Source organism: Hyla sarda, chromosome 12, assembly GCF_029499605.1.
Source record: "Hyla sarda isolate aHylSar1 chromosome 12, aHylSar1.hap1, whole genome shotgun sequence".
NCBI lineage: Eukaryota > Metazoa > Chordata > Amphibia > Anura > Hylidae > Hyla > Hyla sarda.
This window is the reverse complement of record NC_079200.1, coordinates 19,393,817-19,414,710: the sequence shown is the minus strand read 5'-3', so window position 1 is coordinate 19,414,710 and position 20,894 is coordinate 19,393,817. Positions and strand designations below refer to the sequence as shown.

Genomic DNA, 20,894 nt, shown 5'->3' with positions numbered 1-20,894 from the left:
CAAGGACGTACCGGTACATCCTGAGTCCTTTACCTTTCTATAACGCAGGGCCACGACGTGGCCTGGCGTCATAGCGGGTTGGGCCCGGCCTCTAACAAGGGCCGGGACCCCTGGCTAATAGCGCACGGCAATGATCGCGGTGCCGTGCGCTATTAACCCTTTAGACGCGGCGTTCAAAGTTGAACGCCGTGTCTAAAGTGAAAGTAAATCACTGCCAGTTAGCTCAGGGGGCTGTTCGGGATGGCCGCGGACACGAGGAGGGTTTCCTACCTTGCCTCCTGGTGTCCGATCGCAGAATGACTGCTCAGTGCCTGAGATCCAGGCATGAGCAGTCAAACGGCAGAATCATTGATCACTGGTTTCCTATGAGAAACCAGTGATCAATGTAAAAGATCAGTGTGTGCAGTGTTAGAGGTCCCTATGGGAGCTATAACATTGCAAAAAAAAAGTTGAAAAAAAGTAACTAAAGATCATTTAACACCTCCCCTAATAAAAGTTTGAATCGCCCCCCTTTTCCCATTTAAAAAAAAAAAACAGTGTAAATAAATTAAAAATAAACATATGTGGTATCGCTGCGTGCAGAAATGTCCGAATTATAAAAATATATCATTAATTAGACCGCAGTCAATGGCGTGCGCGCAAAAAAATTCCAAAGTCCAAAATAGTGTATTTTTGGTCACTTTTTAAGTCATGAAAAAATGAATAAAAAACAATCAACAAATCCGATCAATACAAAACTGGTACCGCTAAAAACTTCAGATCTCGGCGCAAAAAATGAGCCCTAATACCGCCCCATACGCTGTAAAATAAAAAAGTTAGGGTATCTTTTTAATTGTATGGACCTACAGAATAAATAGAGTGTGTCAGTTTTACTGAAAAATGTACTACGTAGAAACAGAAGCCCCCAAAAGTTACAAAATGTTTTTTTTTTTTTTCAATTTTGTCTCACAAAGATTTTTTTTTCTGTTTTGTCATAGATTTTGGGGTAAAATGACTGATGTCATTACAAAGTAGAATTGGTGGCGCAAAAAATAAGCCATTATATGGATTTTTAGGTGCAAAATTGAAAGGGTTATGATTTTTTAAGGAGGAAAAAACGAAAGTGCAAAAACTGAAAAACCCCTGGTCCTTAAGGGGTTGACTTTCTGGCATCAGTTGATAAAAAAAAGCCTTTAATATAAAAAATTTTAATGCACTCGCCATCGAGACTTAGTCACTCATACTAGATAGCATAGTAATGGTAACACCTATCACATGATCAAATTTAGCACTAAGGTAATTTTCACAAAGGTAATTTTCAGTAGAAAAAATAGTTAAAGATATAACCCCATACACATCACCCAACGCATTTCTGTTCCGGCCTCAGTAGCTGAACAGGCCGAACATCTTCAGGGGTTAATGAAGCGTAAAGGGTATAGCAAAACACATCAATATAGTTATAGAAATCAACACTTAGCAATTCACGGCAGGTATACATGTTAGTACTCCCAAACAGATGCGATAACCTGTTCTGGACCACTGCCAGAATTATAGAAGAAACTTCTCCTCCTGGTTCCTTCACATGGTTCCCCACTGGAGGGTCAGATATTAAAATAAGACAGTAAGGAGATTGTGGCCTAACACCTGCTGCTTGGTTGTAGTGTAATCAGGGAAAAACTGAGTCTTGCAGTGGCAGGAGACCCATCCTGTGCCGGGGACGCACCACCGACAAAGGACTGGTCTCCTGCCACTGCAGGACTCCGTTATTCCTTTTCTATGTTTACAGTGAGCAGCTAACCAGGCTGAGCCTGCACCTGGGGGGATAGCTACTTAAGTCCAGCTCACTCTGTTTGCAGTTGCCAGTGAAAAAACTTAGTTCGAGTAACCAGCATTGTTTGTTCTCTGTTATCTAGATATTGATCTTTGCTCAGCTTTTGACCTTTTTTCTGCTCTTGTGCTTTTGTACTTCGCAATCTCCAGTCACTGAGTCGGCTCGTCTGACCCCGATTTATGTGTGTGTTTAGATTTATTTTTGACTGTTTTGTATTTTATTGTTTTGACAACGCTGCCCCAGCACTTAGCAGGGAGGGTTTGTCATTGTGGTTGTCAATCCGTCACTTAGGGTGGATAGGCAATAGGTAGGGACAGTGGCTGTGGGTGAGTAAGGGCTTCACTGTTCCCTGCCCATAGTTTTAATTGGTATATGTATATATCAGCTCATCTATTGACTGACAACAAGAAGAGACCTTGAAAACTTCTAGGCATTCATACAAAAAGTACATGAGCTGTAACAATAAGTAACATTCATATACAGATTTTTTTTTTCATTAAGATCGAATTATTAAATTATTATATATGTCTTACAGAGTTAATCTCAAGGTGATGTCTGGGACTCAGAACCATAAGATCTTTGTGGCTATTACGCTTATAACCATCATTTTTATAAGTTTCCTAATTCATCGTCAGTTCATACAGGTACAGTATCTCATTTGTGTCTATAAACCTCAACAATCCCCTTACAACTGTTCCCAGCAAAATCCTCCTTCTCCTCCTATAATCTAGTCTCTAACAGCTGGGGACCCAGAGGAGAAGACCGGGGCACTTTATAACCACCTATGTCTTCTTCACCTGTAGACTTTGAAGTCTACAAAATGCTCTGTGAGGGTTTTGCAGAAAACAGAGGCATATGCAATCCTTTTGACTTTTTTGGGATGATCACATGATTGACTGGTACCCCCTTGGCATGGCATAGCTTCTGAGTCTTACCAGGTTAAGATCAACTCTGCTAGCAACTGATGTTATGAGAGGGGATGCTCTTCTACGGATTCCCCAATGTCAGTGGAAGACTGCAAAAATAAAAATCTGAAAATATAAACTACATGTACCATGTTCACCCAAGACTATTCATATAACGTATGAAAATGTCCAAACATAATATGGAACGAAAAGGCCATGCAGACTATGTTAGTAGTGTATATAACCATAATGGTGCAACCAGTAAGAAAGGCCTGGACCCACCCAGACATTCTGTGCCCCTAGATGCAGTCAGTTCTCTAGATTCGGTTATTAATGGAGTACTGTAATGGAATATAATCTCCTATCCGATAGGGGATAAGTTATAGATCCGGGGGGGGGGGGGGGGGGGTCCAACCGCTGGCACCAGGCTCCACTATTTACATTCCCTGTAAATCAGGGGATGTAATGATGTCTTTGCACTGCCTGCATTGCTCCTGACCAGAGGAGGCCTGGCTGGACGATGGTACAGAAACGTCAGAAGGTGAGAGTTATTTTTTAAGGTGTCAAGAACTATTTATTTATTTTTTTATTCAGGGGTCTCAGGGTGGCTGTTGTTTTAGTTAGGGCACAGTGTTGAGCATATTTTTGTTCAGCATGCACTATGCAGGGTTTTTTATTTTTATTCAGGGTGCACACTGTCAGCATTTTTTGAGGGGCCACAATGTATAACCGTATTGTTTCCATAAGTTAGATAAATTAATTTCTGGCACAATTCTTTAGAATTAGCCATGAGATTTGACCTGTGCAGATCTGAGGTTCTATAGGTTTTTAAAGTTTTTTTTTCATATGTGGAACATAATAGACAATGCAGATGATGTGTAGCTGTGTAGGGCTAGTTGTTAGTATGTTGTGTCTATTGGGAGGTTATATTGTCATGGTTCCCAAAAATTTTAACTATGTTTCTCAATGAATTGCTGAAAATATAAACAATGCAGTTCTTATCTCTGGGTTTGACTTTTTATCTAGAATTATCTATGAAGCTCATTTGTTGATGCTAGCAAGTACTTTTTACAATATCGTAAAATAATACATAGGAATTATACAATGTGCAGATTTTATTGGTTATGATTAATAAACATTAATAAGTAAATAAACCCAATCATTATATATATATGTATATATATATATATATATATATATATATATATGAATCATCACTTAGATATAAACATATATAGAATATTAGTGAAGCATTAAAAGCTTATGTTAGAAACTACATACAGTTTAACTACATTTTGCAGAATTTATCAACTATGTCACAGTACAGTAAGACATCAGCTACAAAGGTTAGTTCAATATCATATACATGGTATCACTCTGAAAGATCATCACATCAAATGATATAAAGAATAGGAAAATAACTAATTTCTAGATACCGGTATATAAAATGGAAGCTTTTTAAACACTATAAACACTCCACCCACTTACAACTAACCACACAAATCTGGTTGGGGCATTTTTAGGTACAGTAAAATATATGTAATCTATGGTACTCTAAATGTGAAGGAACACTTAAAATAAGTTTCCTTAAGGGACTTTTGTTTATATTTATAAGCTGGCAAAGGATTAAAGGGGTACTCCACTGGATTTTGTAAATTACTTCTATTTAAAAATCTTAATCCTTCCAGTACCTATCAGCTGATGTATACTACAGAGGTCTCTGCTTACACCTCTGTCCATTTTAGGAACTATCTAGAGTATGCATTGTTCAGTATCTGCAATCTAATGATTGTGATAAATAGAGCCCTATGGGGACTATATAAGTTGTTAAAAAAAAAGTGAAAAAGCCACTCCCCCAATAAAAATGTTGTCACGATGCCGGCTGGCAGGTAGTGGATCCTCTGTGCCAGAGAGGGATTGGCGTGGACCGTGCTAGTGGATCGGTTCTAAGTCACTACTGGTTTTCACCAGAGCCCGCCGCAAAGCGGGATGGTCTTGCTGCGGCGGTAGTGACCAGGTCGTATCCACTAGCAACGGCTCAACCTCTCTGGCTGCTGAAGATAGGCGCGGTACAAGGGAGTAGACAGAAGCAAGGTCGGACGTAGTAGAAGGTCGGGGCAGGCAGCAAGGATCGTAGTCAGGGGCAACGGCAGGAGGTCTGGAACACAGGCTAGGAACACACAAGGAACGCTTTCACTGGCACGATGGCAACAAGATCCGGCAAGGAAGTGCAGGGGAAGTGAGGTAATATAGGGAAGTGCACAGGTGATCAGACTAATTGGAACCACTGCGCCAATCAGCGGCGCAGTGGCCCTTTAAATCGCAAAGACCCGGCGCGCGCGCGCCCTAGGGAGCGGGGCCGCGCGCGCCGGGACAGGACCGACGGAGAGCGAGTCAGGTACGGGAGCCGGGGTGCGCATCGCGAGCGGGCGCTACCCGCATCGCGAATCGCATCCCGGCTGGAGGCGGTATCGCAGCGCCCCGGGTCAGTGGATCTGACCGGAGCGCTGCAGTGAGGAGAGTGTAGCGAGCGCTCCGGGGAGGAGCGGGGACCCGGAGCGCTCGGCGTAACAGTACCCCCCCCTTGGGTCTCCCCCTCTTCTTAGAGCCTGAGAACCTGAGGAGCAGACTTTTGTCTAGGATATTGTCCTCAGGTTCCCAGGATCTCTCTTCTGGACCACAACCCTCCCAATCCACTAAAAAAAAGGTTTTCCCTCTGACCTTTTTGGATGCCAGAATCTCTTTGACGGAGAAGATGTCCGAGGAGCCGGAAACAGGAGTGGGAGGAACAGATTTGGGAGAGAAACGGTTGATGATAAGTGGTTTAAGAAGAGAAACGTGAAAGGCATTAGGAATACGAAGAGAAGGAGGAAGAAGAAGTTTGTAAGAGACAGGATTAATCTTGCACAAAATTTTGAAAGGACCAAGATAGCGTGGTCCCAACTTGTAGCTAGGGACACGGAAGCGGACATATTTAGCGGAGAGCCATACCTTGTCTCCAGGGGAAAAAATGGGAGGAGCTCTTCTTTTCTTATCCGCGAACTTCTTCATGCGTGATGAAGCCTGTAAGAGAGAATTTTGGGTCTCTCTCCATATGATGGAAAGGTCACGAGAAATTTCATCCACAGCGGGCAGACCAGAGGGCAAGGGGGTAGGGAGGGGGGGGAAGAGGGTGACGGCCGTACACCACGAAAAATGGGGATTTGGAGGAAGATTCAGAGACTCTGAAGTTATACGAGAATTCGGCCCATGGTAGAAGATCTGCCCAGTCATCCTGGCGGGAGGAAACAAAATGTCGTAAATAATCACCCAAGACCTGGTTAATTCTTTCTACTTGTCCATTGGATTGAGGATGATATGCAGAAGAAAAATTTAATTTAATCTTGAGTTGTTTACAGAGAGCCCTCCAGAATTTAGACACGAATTGGACGCCTCTATCCGAGACGATCTGCGTAGGCAACCCGTGAAGACGAAAAATGTGTACAAAAAATTGTTTAGCCAACTGAGGCGCTGAAGGAAGACCAGGAAGAGGGATGAAATGTGCCATTTTGGAGAATCGATCAACGACCACCCAAATAACAGTGTTGCCACGGGAAGGGGGTAAGTCAGTAATAAAATCCATACCAATCAGAGACCAAGGCTGTTCGGGGACAGGCAGAGGATGAAGAAAACCAGCGGGCTTCTGGCGAGGAGTCTTATCCCGGGCACAGATAGTGCAGGCTCGCACAAAGTCCACAACATCCGTCTCCAGAGTCGGCCACCAATAGAAGCGAGAGATGAGTTGCACAGATTTCTTGATGCCCGCATGACCTGCGAGATGGGAGGAGTGACCCCATTTGAGGATTCCGAGGCGTTGGCGTGGAGAAACAAAGGTCTTTCCTGGAGGAGTTTGCCTGATGGAGGCTGGAGAAGTGGAAATCAGGCAGTCAGGAGGAATGATGTGTTGCGGAGAGAGTTCAATTTCAGAAGCATCCGAGGAACGAGAGAGAGCATCGGCCCTAATGTTCTTATCGGCAGGCCGAAAGTGAATTTCAAAATTAAATCGGGCAAAGAACAGAGACCACCTGGCCTGGCGAGGATTCAGCCGTTGGGCAGACTGGAGGTAGGAGAGGTTCTTGTGATCGGTGTAAATAATAACTGGAAACCTTGATCCCTCCAGCAGATGCCTCCATTCCTCAAGTGCTAATGTAATGGCTAGAAGCTCTCGATCCCCGATGGAGTAGTTCCTCTCCGCCGGAGAGAAGGTCCTAGAAAAAAAACCACAAGTAACAGCATGCCCGGAAGAATTTTTTTGTAGAAGGACAGCTCCAGCTCCCACTGAGGAGGCATCAACCTCCAATAGGAAGGGTTTGGATGGGTCAGGTCTGGAGAGCACGGGAGCCGAAGAAAAGGCAGACTTGAGCCGTTTAAAGGCGTCTTCCGCTTGAGGAGGCCAAGACTTGGGATCGGCATTTTTTTTGGTTAAAGCCACGATAGGAGCCACAACGGTAGAAAAATGTGGAATAAATTGCCTGTAATAATTGGCGAACCCCAAAAAACGTTGGATAGCACGGAGTCCGGAGGGGCGTGGCCAATCTAAGACGGCAGAGAGTTTGTCTGGATCCATTTGTAGTCCCTGGCCAGAGACCAAGTATCCTAGGAAAGGAAGAGATTGGCATTCAAACAGACATTTCTCTATTTTGGCATAGAGTTGATTGTCACGAAGTCTCTGAAGAACCATACGGACATGCTGGCGGTGTTCTTCTAGATTGGCAGAAAAAATCAGGATATCGTCCAGATATACAACAACACAGGAGTATAAGAGATCACGAAAGATTTCATTAACAAAGTCTTGGAAGACGGCAGGGGCGTTGCACAGGCCAAAGGGCATGACCAGATACTCAAAGTGTCCATCTCTGGTGTTAAATGCCGTTTTCCATTCATCCCCCTCTCTGATGCGGATGAGATTATAAGCACCTCTTAAGTCCAGTTTGGTAAAGATGTGGGCACCTTGGAGGCGATCAAAGAGTTCAGAGATGAGGGGTAGGGGGTAGCGGTTCTTAACCGTGATTTTATTAAGACCGCGGTAGTCAATGCAAGGACGTAGGGAGCCATCTTTTTTGGACACAAAGAAAAATCCGGCTCCGGCAGGAGAGGAGGATTTACGGATAAAGCCCTTTTTTAAATTTTCCTGGACGTATTCAGACATGGCAAGAGTCTCTGGGGCGGACAGAGGATAAATTCTGCCCCGGGGTGGAGTAGTGCCCGGGAGGAGGTCGATAGGACAATCATAAGGCCTGTGAGGAGGTAGAGTCTCAGCTTGTTTTTTGCAAAAAACATCCGCAAAGTCCATATAGGCCTTAGGGAGGCCGGTTACAGGAGGAACCACAGAGTCACGGCAAGGGTTACTGGGAACCGGTTTTAGGCAGTCCTTGGAACAAGAGGGCCCCCAACTCTTGATCTCCCCAGTGGACCAATCCAGGGTTGGGGAATGAAGTTGAAGCCAGGGAAGTCCAAGGAGAATTTCAGAAGTGCAATTGGGGAGGACCAAAAGTTCAATCCTCTCGTGATGAGATCCGATGCACATTAGAAGGGGCTCCGTGCGGAAACGTATGGTACAGTCCAATCTTTCATTGTTTACACAATTGATGTAGAGGGGTCTGGCGAGACTGGTCACTGGGATGTTGAACCTGTTGACGAGAGAGGCCAAAATAAAATTTCCTGCAGATCCGGAGTCCAAGAAGGCCATAGTAGAGAAGGAGAAGGCAGAGGCAGATATCCGCACAGGCACAGTAAGACGTGGAGAAGCAGAGTAGACATCAAGGACTGTCTCACCTTTGTGCGGAGTCAGCGTACGTCTTTCCAGGCGGGGAGGACGGATAGGACAATCCTTCAGGAAGTGTTCGGTACTAGCACAGTACAGGCAGAGATTCTCCATGCGGCGTCGTGTCCTCTCTTGAGGTGTCAGGCGAGACCGGTCGACCTGCATAGCCTCCACGGCGGGAGGCACAGGAACAGATTGCAGGGGACCAGAGGAGAGAGGAGCCGGGGAGAAGAAACGCCTCGTGCGAACAGAGTCCATATCCTGGCGGAGCTCCTGACGCCTTTCGGAAAAACGCATGTCAATGCGAGTGGCTAGGTGAATGAGTTCATGTAGATTAGCAGGGATTTCTCGTGCGGCCAGAACATTTTTAATGTTGCTGGATAGGCCTTTTTTAAAGGTCGCGCAGAGGGCCTCATTATTCCAGGATAATTCTGAAGCAAGAGTACGGAATTGTACGGCATACTCGCCAACGGAAGAATTACCCTGGACCAGGTTCAACAGGGCAGTCTCAGCAGAAGAGGCTCGGGCAGGTTCCTCAAAGACACTTCGGATTTCCGAGAAGAAGGAGTGTACAGAGGCAGTGACGGGGTCATTGCGGTCCCAGAGCGGTGTGGCCCAAGACAGGGCTTTTCCAGACAGAAGGCTGACTACGAAAGCCACCTTAGACCTTTCAGTGGGAAACTGGTCCGACATCATCTCCAAGTGCAGGGAACATTGGGAAAGAAAGCCACGGCAAAACTTAGAGTCCCCATCAAATTTATCCGGCAAGGATAGGCGTAGACCAGAAGCGGCCACTCGCTGCGGAGGAGGTGCAGGAGCTGGCGGAGGAGATGATTGCTGAAGCTGTGGTAGTAACTGCTGTAGCATAACGGTCAGTTGAGACAGCTGTTGGCCTTGTTGCGCTATCTGTTGTGACTGCTGGGCGACCACCGTGGTGAGGTCAGCGATAACTGGCAGAGGAACTTCAGCGGGATCCATGGCCGGATCTACTGTCACGATGCCGGCTGGCAGGTAGTGGATCCTCTGTGCCAGAGAGGGATTGGCGTGGACCGTGCTAGTGGATCGGTTCTAAGTCACTACTGGTTTTCACCAGAGCCCGCCGCAAAGCGGGATGGTCTTGCTGCGGCGGTAGTGACCAGGTCGTATCCACTAGCAACGGCTCAACCTCTCTGGCTGCTGAAGATAGGCGCGGTACAAGGGAGTAGACAGAAGCAAGGTCGGACGTAGCAGAAGGTCGGGGCAGGCAGCAAGGATCGTAGTCAGGGGCAACGGCAGGAGGTCTGGAACACAGGCTAGGAACACACAAGGAACGCTTTCACTGGCACGATGGCAACAAGATCCGGCAAGGAAGTGCAGGGGAAGTGAGGTAATATAGGGAAGTGCACAGGTGATCAGACTAATTGGAACCACTGCGCCAATCAGCGGCGCAGTGGCCCTTTAAATCGCAAAGACCCGGCGCGCACGCGCCCTAGGGAGCGGGGCCGCGCGCGCCGGGACAGGACCGACGGAGAGCGAGTCAGGTACGGGAGCCGGGGTGCGCATCGCGAGCGGGCGCTACCCGCATCGCGAATCGCATCCCGGCTGGAGGCGGTATCGCAGCGCCCCGGGTCAGTGGATCTGACCGGAGCGCTGCAGTGAGGAGAGTGTAGCGAGCGCTCCGGGGAGGAGCGGGGACCCGGAGCGCTCGGCGTAACAAATGTAAATGGCCTTTTTTCCTATTTTATCCCCAAAAAGCGTAAACATTTTTTAATTAACATATTTGGTATTTCCGCGTAAATGTCCATAAATAATGTAAAAGATCCCGTATGGTGAGTGGCGTAAACGTTAATAAAAAGTCCAAAATTGCAGCTTTTTTTGTCACATTTTATAAAAAAATTATAAAAAAAAGATCAAAAAGTTAAATATAAGCAAAAGTGATACCAATATAAACTATAGATCATGGTGCAAAAAGTTAGCTCCCATAATGCCCCACATATATGGAAATATGAGAAAGTTATAGGCGGACAAAATTGGGCAATTTTACACATTCAAATTTTCTTTAAAAAGTTTGAGATTTTTTCTAAGTGGTACAATAATAGAAAGGCATGTAATCCTGGGTAGCATTTTAATCGTATTGACCCACAGAATAATGAAAACATGTAATTTTTACCGTAAAATGTACAATGTGAAAACAAAACCTTCCAAAATTTGCTAATTTAAGGTTTTCTTTTTAATTTCCCCACATAAATAATATTTTTTGGATTGCGCTCCAGTGGAAAACTATTTTTTTTAACCCCTTCATGACCCAGTCCATTTTCACCTTCATGACCTGGGCATTTTTTGAAAATCTGACCACTGTCACTTTAAACATTAATAACTTTGAAATGCTTTTACTTATCATTCTGATTCCGAGATTGTTTTTTCGTGACATATTCTACTTTATGTTATTGGTAAAATTTCACTGATATTTGCATCCTTTCTTGGTAAAAATCAAAAAATTTCATGAAAATTTTGAAAATTTAGCATTTTTCTAACTTTGAAAGTCTCTGCTTGAAAGGAAAATGGATATTCCAAATAAATTACATATTGATTCACATATACAATATGTCTACTTTGTGTTTGCACAAAAAAATTGACAAGTTTTTACTTTTGAAAGACACCAGAGGGCTTCAAAGTTCCGCAGCAATTTTCCAATTTTTCTCAAGATTTTCAAAATCGTAATTTTTCAGGGCCCAGTTCAGGTTGGAAGTGGATTTTAAGGGTCTTCATATTAGAAATACCCCATAAATGACCCCATTATAAAAACTGCACCCCCCAAAGTATTCAAAATGACATTCAGTAAGTGTTTTAACCCTTTAGGTGTTTCACAGGAATAGCAGCAAAGTGAAGGAGAAAATTCTAAATCTTCATTTTTTACACTCGCATTTTCTTGTAGACCCAATTTTTGAATTTTTACAAGGGGTAAAAGGAGAGAAATCACCCTAAAATTTGTAACCCAATTTCTCTCGAGTAAGGAAATACCTCATATGCGTATGTAAAGTGTTCGGCGGGCGCAGTAGAGGGCTCAGAAGGGAAGGAGCGACAATGGGATTTTGGAGAGTGAGTTTTTCTGAAAGGGTTTTTGGGGGGCATGTCCCATTTAGGAAGCCCCTATGGTGCCAGAACAGTGGACCCCCCCCCCCACATGTGACCCCATTTTGGAAACTATACCCCTCATGGAATTTAATAAGGGGTGCAGTGAGCATTTACACCCCACTGGCGTTTGACAGATATTTGAAACAGTGGACTGTGCAAATCAAAAATTTTATTTTTCATTTTCACAGACCACTGTTCCAAAAATCTGTCATACACCAGTGGGGTGTAAATGCTCACTGCACCCCTTATTACATTCTGTGAGGGTGTAGTTTCCAAAATGGGGTCACATATGGATATTTATTGTTTTGCGTTTGTCAGAACTGCTGTAACAATCAGCCACCCCTGTGCAAATCGCCTCAAATGTACATGGCGCACTCTCCCTTCTGAGCCTTGTTGTGCGCCCCCAGAGCACTTTGCGCCCACATATGGGGTATCTCCGTACTCACGAGAAATTGCGTTACAAATTTAGAGGGTCTTTTTTCCCTTTTACCTCTTGTGAAAATGAAAAGTATAAGGCAACACCAGCATGTCAGTGTAAAAAATTTATTTTTTTACACTAACATGCTGGTGTAGACCCCAACTTCACCTTTTCATAAGGGGTTAAAGAAGAAAAAGCCCCCCAAAATTTGTAAGGCAATTTCTCCCGAGTACGGCGATACCCCATATGTGTCCCAAAACTGTTGCCCTGAAATACGACAGGGCTCCAAAGTGAGAGAGCGCCATGCGCATTTGAGGCCTGAATTAGGGATTTGCATAGGGGTGGACATAGGGGTATTCTATGCCAATGATTCCCAAACAGGGTGCCTCCAGCTGTTGCAAAACTCCCAGCTGCCTGGACAGTCAATGGCTGTCCGGCAATACTGGGAGTTATTATTTTGCAACAGCTGGAGGCTCCGTTTTGGAAGCAGTAGCGTACCAGACGTTTTTCATTTTTTGGGGGGAGGGGGGCTGTGTAGGGGTATGTGTATATGTAGTGTTTTTTACTTTTTATTTTAGGTTAGTGTTAGTGTAGTGTAGTGTTTTTAGGGTACAGTCACATGGGCAGAGGTTCACAGCAAGTTTGCCGCTGGAAGTTTGAGCTGCAGCGCAAAATTTGCACCATCTCAAACTTGCAGCACTCACTGTAAACCTCCGTCCATGTGAGTGTACCCTGTACATTCACATTGGGGGGAGGGGGCAAACATCCAGCTGTTGCAAACTCCGAGCATGCCCTTTGGCTGTCCGTGCATGCTGGGAGTTGTAGTTTTGCAACAGCTGGAGGAACACTGGTTTGGAAACACTAAGTTAAGTAATAAACTTTCAAGTGTTTTGCAACCAAACTTAGTGTTTCCAAACCAGTGTGCCTCCAGCTGTTGCAAAACTACAACTCCCAGCATGCATGGTCTGTCAGTGCATGCTGGGAGTTATAGTTTTGCAACAATTGCAACAGCTGGAGGCACTGAGGTAGGAAACGGACAATGTTTCCCAACTAGTGTGCCTCCAGTTGTTGCAAAACTACAACTCCCAGCATGCCCAGACTGCCCAGGCATGCTGGAAGTTGTAGTTCGGCAATATCTGAAGGGTCAGATGTTGCCAAACTACAACTTCCAGCATGCTTGGGCAGTCTGGGCATGCTGGGAGTTGTAGTTTTGCAACATCTGGAGGTCCACAGTTTGGAGACCACTGTATAATGGTCTCCAAACTGTGGGCCTCCAGATGTTGCAAAACTACATCTCCCAGCATGCCCAGAAAGCCAAAGGCTGTCTGGGCATGCTGGGAGTTTCAGTTTTGAAACTCCCAGAGGCAGCAGTGAGATCGCTTTACGACGATCTCACTGCTGCCAATGAAGATGCCGCACTGCTGCTGCAAACTCACCGCCGGGACGCAGCGCATCCGGGACCGCATGGAGGACGCCGGGACCGCCGGGACCGCTCGGGACACCGCTCGGACGGGTAAGTGACGCCGGGGGACGGGTCAGGGACACTTAGCAGAGCGGTGTGTGTCCCGATCCCCATGATCCGGATTCACACACCGCGCTTCTAAGTATTTTCATAGCGAAACGCTGCTATCAGCTAGTCAGATTTGACCAGCTGATAGCAGCGATCGCTGGGGGTGGGGTGGGGGATGAAACCCCCCGTGGTCGCATGGTAAGATGGCTGGCTATCAGTGATAGCCACCATCTTTCCGGGCGCTGCTGGGTGCCGCGAGTAGCGGCAGTAATGTTCATGACGTACCTGTATGTCATGGGTCGGGAACACCTTGCCACCCATGACGTACAGGTATGTCATAGGTCGGGAAGGGGTTAAATCAAATGGTGCCAGAAAGTTAAACAGATTTGTAAATTAGGGGAAAAAATGAAGGTACCAGAAGCCTCTAGACTAATTCCATAAATGGTACATGATGATTATATCATAATATGAAATAGAATGGAACTGTGCTTCACTTTAATGATGAAAAAAGAGGAATTTATTGTAAAATTACCGTATTTATCGGCGTGTAACAATTCAAGGCAAAAAGTCTGTCTGCGTGTTATACGCCGTTAAATCTTTTTGTCACTGGTTTAAAGTGGCCGCAGCAGCGTCTGCTTGTTAAGGAATAGCAGCCTGGCCGCGGCCACTTTAAATCAGTGACCAGCGCACGGCTCCCGCTTTATTTTTTTTTTATTTCCCCCCCCCCCCCCCTGCTTTTTATTGTATTTTTTTTTTTAATCTTCCTTACCTAGCCGTGCTAAGCAGGCCAGGTCCGGTGTCGGGTCTTGCCAGCTGCGGTCAGAGAAGCAGGATGGGTGACGTCCTCTGCCGGCTACACAGTGTCTGGGACGTCACTCATCATTCGCTGCAGCCACCGCAGGTCAGTGTGGTCGCAGCAACGCAGCCATTAAAATAGTGACGTCCCTGATTGTGCAGCGGAGCTAGCAATCAGGGATGTCACTCATTCAATGGTGCTGCCGCTGTGACTATTCTAATGGCTGTGGTTGCTGCGACCACACTGACCAGCGGCGGCTGCAGCGAATGATGAATGACGTCCCAGACACTGTGCAGCATCACTCATCCTGCTTCACTGACCGCAGCCCGCAAGACCCAACACCGGACCTGGCCTGCCGAGCGCGGCTAGGTAGGGAGGATGGGGAAATATATATATATTGAAAACAGGGGGGGAAAGGGCATGAGGAGCAGGGGGGCATAATGAGCAGGGGGGCATGATGAGCAGGGGGCCATGATGAGCAGGGGGCCATGATGAGCAGGGGGGCATGATGAGCAGGGGGCCATGATGAGCAGGGGGCCATGATGAGCAGGGGGGCATGATGAGCAGGGGGGCCATGATGAGCAGGGGGGCCATGATGAGCAGGGGGGCCATGATGAGCAGGGGGGCCATGATGAGCAGGGGGCCATGATGAGCAGGGGGGCATGATGAGCAGGGGGCATGATGAGCAGGGGGCCATGATGAGCAGGGGGGCCATGATGAGCAGGGTGGCCATGATGAGCAGGGGGCCATGATGAGCAGGGGGCCATGATGAGCAGGGGGTCATGATGAGCAGGGGGACATGATGAGCAGGGGGACATGATGAGCAGGGGGCCATGATGAGCAGGGTGGCCATGATGAGCAGGGGGCCATGATGAGCAGGGGGCCATGATGAGCAGGGGGCCATGATGAGCAGGGGGTCATGATGAGCAGGGGGGCATGATGAGCAGGGGGACATGATGAGCAGGGGGACATGATGAGCAGGGGGACATGATGAGCAGGGGGACATGATGAGCAGGGGGACATGATGAGCAGGGGGACATGATGAGCAGGGGGGCCATGATGAGCAGGGGGGCATGATGAGCAGGGGGACATGATGAGCAGGGGGACATGATGAGCAGGGGGACATGATGAGCAGGGGGACATGATGAGCAGGGGGACATGATGAGCAGGGGGCCATGATGAGCAGGAGGGCATGATGAGCAGAGGGGCGTGATGAGCAGGGGGACGTGATGAGCAGGGGGGCCATGATGAGCAGGGGGGCATGATGAGCAGGGGGACATGATGAGCAGGGGGACATGATGAGCAGGGGGGCCATGATGAGCAGGGGGCCATGATGAGCAGGGGGGCATGATGAGCAGGGGGACATGATGAGCAGGGGGGCCATGATGAGCAGGGGGCCATGATGAGCAGGGGGACATGATGAGCAGGGGAACATGATGAGCAGGGGGGCCATGATGAGCAGGGGGACATGATGAGCAGGGGGACATGATGAGCAGGGGGACATGATGAGCAGAGGGGCCATGATGAGCAGGGGGACATGATGAGCAGGGGGACATGATGAGCAGGGGGACATGATGAGCAGGGGGGCCATGATGAGCAGGGGGCCATGATGAGCAGGAGGGCATGATGAGCAGAGGGGCATGATGAGACAGTGGGGGAATGATGAGACAGTGGGGGAATGATGAGACAGTGGGGGAATGATGAGAGGGTAAGGGGGGGGGATGGGTGTAAATGTGGCACAGGGGCTGATAAAAGGGGAGGAATGATGTGGCACTGGAAGGGGGGACCAAACTGAAGTTCAGGCAAAATCAAAGTTAGAGGGATGATATGGCATTTAGTCTGTCATTTATCTTATATGTATATTTTTTTTTACTTAAATTTCTCTATTAAAATGGGGGTGCGTGTTATACACCAGTGTGTGTTATACGCCGATGAATACGGTAATATACAATACAGGGCCCTTGTGGGGAGGTGATATAAAATAAGACAGATGGTAACTGCTGTAGAGGCTGTATACAGCGCTGGCATGCACTGCATCTCTACTGAGGAAAGGGTCGTTAATAAAGTGCCCTGAAACGCGTCTAGAGGAGAGGAAGAATTGCTGCACGATTACCGCAATCCATTAACCGCATCCTCATATCCTGGGCACTACTCTTTTAAAGCTCCGCAAATTCACTCTGCAAATCCAGTATTCCACCTTGCCGTATCCTACTCACCTGGCTGACGTCAGACACTGAGAGACCTTCCACGAGGCTGCATTCACCTTTGGAGCAGATCCATCTACCTCCAAGGCTGTTTTTCATCTCCGGAGTAGTACATCTATCTTCGTGATAAGCGACTTCTCCTAGGCCTGTGGCAACCGGGCCCCTCGCTGCAGCGCATGCCAGCGCTTGCCAGCGCTGTATACAGCCTCCACAGCAGTTACCATCTGTCTCTCGGACGTCCAGACACACGGCTGTATACCATGAACTGCAGGAGCTGGTAAATATATGAGGTGTCCTTGATCATAATTTGAACTACCATATTTTTCGTCCTATAGGACGCACCGGCGTATAAGACGCACCCAATTTTTAGGGGCAAAATCTAAAAAAATAAAGATTTTGAACCCAATAGTGGTCTTCAACCTGCGGACCTCCAGATGTTGCAAAACTACAACTCCCAGCATGCCCGGACAGCCGTTGGCTGTCCGGGCATGCTGGGAGTTGTAGTTTTGCAACATCTGGAGGTCCGCAGATTGAAGACCGCTGCAGGAGGAGGTAATACTCACGTTTCCCCACCGCTCCGGACCCGTCACCGCTGCCCTGGATGTCGCTCCATCGCTGTCCCCGTCGCTCTGGAACGTCTCTGCTGCCGGCCGGGTATCCTCGTCGCCATCACGTCGTTACGCACGCCGACGCACGCCGACGCACGTACGCGACGACGTGATGACGAGGAAGGAGAGAGCCGGCATACAGGGGATCCATGAACGGAGAAGACACATAGGAGGTAGGTAAGGTCCCCCCCGGTGTCCTGTAAGCACTAACCCGGCTATTCAGTCGGGCTGTTCGGGACCGCCGCGGTGAAATCGCTGAACAGCCGGGTTAGTGTCACTTTCCCTTCAGACGCGGCGGTCAGCTTTGCTCACCGCGTCTGAAGGGTTAATACAGGGCATCACCGCGATCGGTGATGTCCTGTATTAGCCGCGGGTCCCGGCCGTTGATGGCCGCAGGGACCGCCGTGATAGGGGTGTATTCGCCGTATAAGACGCACCGACTTTTTCCCCCCAGTTTTGGGGAAGAAAAAGTGCGTCTTATACAGCGAAAAATACGGTATACATTATATACGGATACAGAGTTAAAAATTGAACTATGCCGGTTTACCAAATATCGGATTAGCGGAAGATCCAACTTTATAGCAGCTGTTTGAGATTATTATTTGCTTGGTATTGTATTATTTTATATCACCTCCCCACAAGGGCACTGTGAAAGGAGGTTTTTTATTAATGTTATTTATCTTGTATATTAATTTTACAATAAATTACTCTTTTTTCATCATTAAAGTGAAGCACAGTTCCATTCTATTTCATATTATGATATAATCATCATCTACCATTTATGGTATTAGTCTAGAGGCTTCTGGTACCTTCATTTTCTCCCCTAAATATTTATCATTTGTACTTTTTCTTGGTGTAAGTACACTCCATATAGCCTCGACTAATTTTTTTGTGAGCTGCTCATTACTCTATTCTTTTTTAGATTTGTAAATTACTTCTATTAAAAATTCTTAATTCTTCTAGTACTTATCAGCTGCTGTATGCTCCACAGGAAGTTATATTTCTTTCTGGAGTTCTTTCCAGTCTGACCACACTGCTCTTTGCTGACACCTCTGTCTGTTTAAAGAACTGTCCAGAACAGTTCTTAACATGGACAGAGGTGTCAGCAGAGAGCACTGTGGTCAGACAGAAAAGAAGAAAAAAAGAACTTCCTGCAGTATACAGCAGCAGATAAGTACTGGAAGGATTAAGATTTTTTTAACCCCTTAAGGACTCAGGGTTTTTCCGTTTTTGCACTTTCGTTTTTTCCTCCTTACCTTTTAAAAATCATAACCCTTTCAATTTTCCACCTAAAAATCCATATTATGGCTTATTTTTTGCCTCGCCAATTCTACTTTGCAGTGACATTAGTCATTTTACCCAAAAAATGCACGGCGAAACGGAAAAAAAAATCATTGTGCGACAAAATCGAAAAAAAACCGCCATTTTGTAACTTTTGGGGGCTTTCGTTTCTACGCAGTGCATATTTCGGTAAAAATTACACCTTATCATTATTCTGTAGGTCCATACGGTTAAAATGATACCCTACTTATATAGGTTGGATTTTGTCACACTTCTGGAAAAAATCATAACTACATGCAGGAAAATTTATACGTTTAAAAATGTCATCTTCTGACCCCTATAACTTTTTTATTTTTCCATGTATGGGGCGGTATGAGGGCTCATTTTTTGCGCCGTGATCTGAAGTTTTTATCGATATGATTTTTGTTTTGATCGGACTTTTTGATCACTTTTTATTCATTTTTTAATGATATAAAAAGTGACCAAAATACGCTTTTTTGGACTTTGGAATTTTTTTGCGCGTACGCCATTGACCGTACGGCTTAATTAATGATATATTTTTATAGTTCGGACATTTACGCACGCGGCGATACCACATATGTTTATTTTTTATTTTTTTTACACTGTTTTATTTTTTTTATGGGAAAAGGGGGGTGATTCAAACTTTTATTAGGGAAGGGGTTAAATGACCTTTATTAACACTTTTTTTTTACATTTTTTTTGCAGTGTTATAGGTCCCATAGGGACCTATAACACTGCACACACTGATCTCTTATACTGATCATTGTTATCCCATAGGGACCTATAACACTGCACACACTGATCTCTAATGCTGATCACTGGCGTGCATTAACACGCCTGTGATCAGCATTATCGGCGCTTGACTGCTCCTGCCTGGATCTCAGGCAGTCATTCGTCGATCGGACACCGGGGAGGCAGGTAAGAGCCCTCCCGGTGTCCGATCAGCTGTTCGGGACGCCGCGATTTCACCGCGGCGGTCCCGAACAGCCCGACTGAGCAGCCGGGTCACTTTCACTTTCACTTTAGAAGCGGCGGTCAGCTTTGACCGCCGCTTCTAAAGGGTTAATACCGCACATCGCCGCGATCGGCGATGTGTGGTATTAGCCGCGGGTCCCGGCCGTTGATTAGCGCCGGGACCGACGCGATATGATGCGGGATCGCGGCGCGATCCCGCTTCATATCGCGGGAGCCGGCGCAGGACGTAAATATACGTCCTGCGTCATTAAGGGGTTAATAGAAATAATTTACAAATCTGTTTAACTTTCTGGCACCAGTTGATTTGAATTTTTTTTTTTCACCGGAGTACCCCTTTAAGGCAAAAATGGGCTTGGTCCTTAAGGGGTTCGGTACAGAGCCCATTTCCATTTTTCTGTTTTCGTTTTTTCCTCCTCTTTTAAGAGGCATAACTCTATTATTATTCCCCCTACAGACCTAAATGAGGGCTTGTATTTGTGCGACCAATTGTACTTTGGAATGACATCTTTAATTTGGGCATAAAATGTACCACAAAACTAAAAATATATTATTTTTAACCCCTTAAGGACCAAGCATTTTTCTGTTTTTACACTTTCGTTTTTTCCTCCTCACCTTTTAAAAATCATAACCCTTTCAATTTTGCACCTAAAAATCCATATGAGGGCTTATTTTTTGCGCCACCAATTCTACTTAGGAATGACATGAGTCATTTTACACAAACATTTATGGCGAAACGGAAACAAAAATCATTGTGCGACAAAATTGAAGAAAAAACACCATTTTGTAAATTTTGGGGGCTTCTGTTTCTAGGCAGTAAATTTTTCGGTAAAAATTACACTTTATCTTTATTCTGTAGGTCCATACGATTAAAATGATACCCTACTTATATAGATTTGATTTCGTCGTACTTCTGGAAAAAATCATAACTACATGCAGGAAAATTTATACATTTAAAATTGTCCTTTTCTGACCCCCTATAACTTTTTTATTTTTCCACGTACAGGGTGGTTTGAGGGCTAATTTTTTGCGCCGTGATCTGAAGTTTTAATCTGTACCATTTTTATTTTGATTGGACTTCTTGATCGCTTTTTATTCCTTTTTTTATGGTATGAAAAGTGACCAAAAATACGCTATTTTGGACTTTGGAATTTTTTTGCGTGTACGCCATTGACCGTGCGGTTTAATTAATGATATATTTTTATAGTTCAGACATTTACGCACGCGACGATATTACATATGTTTATTTTTATTATGGTTACATATTTTTAATATGGAATTTGGGAAAAGGGGGGTGATTTAAACTTTTAATAAAGAAGGGGTTAATGTGTGTGTTTTTAAACTTTTTTTAAACTTTTTTTTTTTACACTTTTAGTCCCCTTAGGGAACTTTTAGGAGGAATCATTTGATTCCTCATACAGATGAATGGGATTACATACAATCCCATTCATC

General features: G+C 45.8%; 1 protein-coding gene across 1 annotated transcript in view; it reads left to right on the top strand.

Moving 5' to 3' along the window:
- Positions 1-3,235: 3,235 nt before the first annotated feature.
- LOC130296262 (NXPE family member 2-like) overlaps positions 3,236-20,894 on the top strand; it is a 149,438-nt gene continuing 131,779 nt past the window's right edge. Inside the window, exon 1 of the mRNA XM_056547653.1 lies at positions 3,236-3,256. Within this exon, the coding sequence (XP_056403628.1) occupies positions 3,236-3,256 (21 nt within the window). The remainder of the gene's footprint in view (positions 3,257-20,894) is intronic.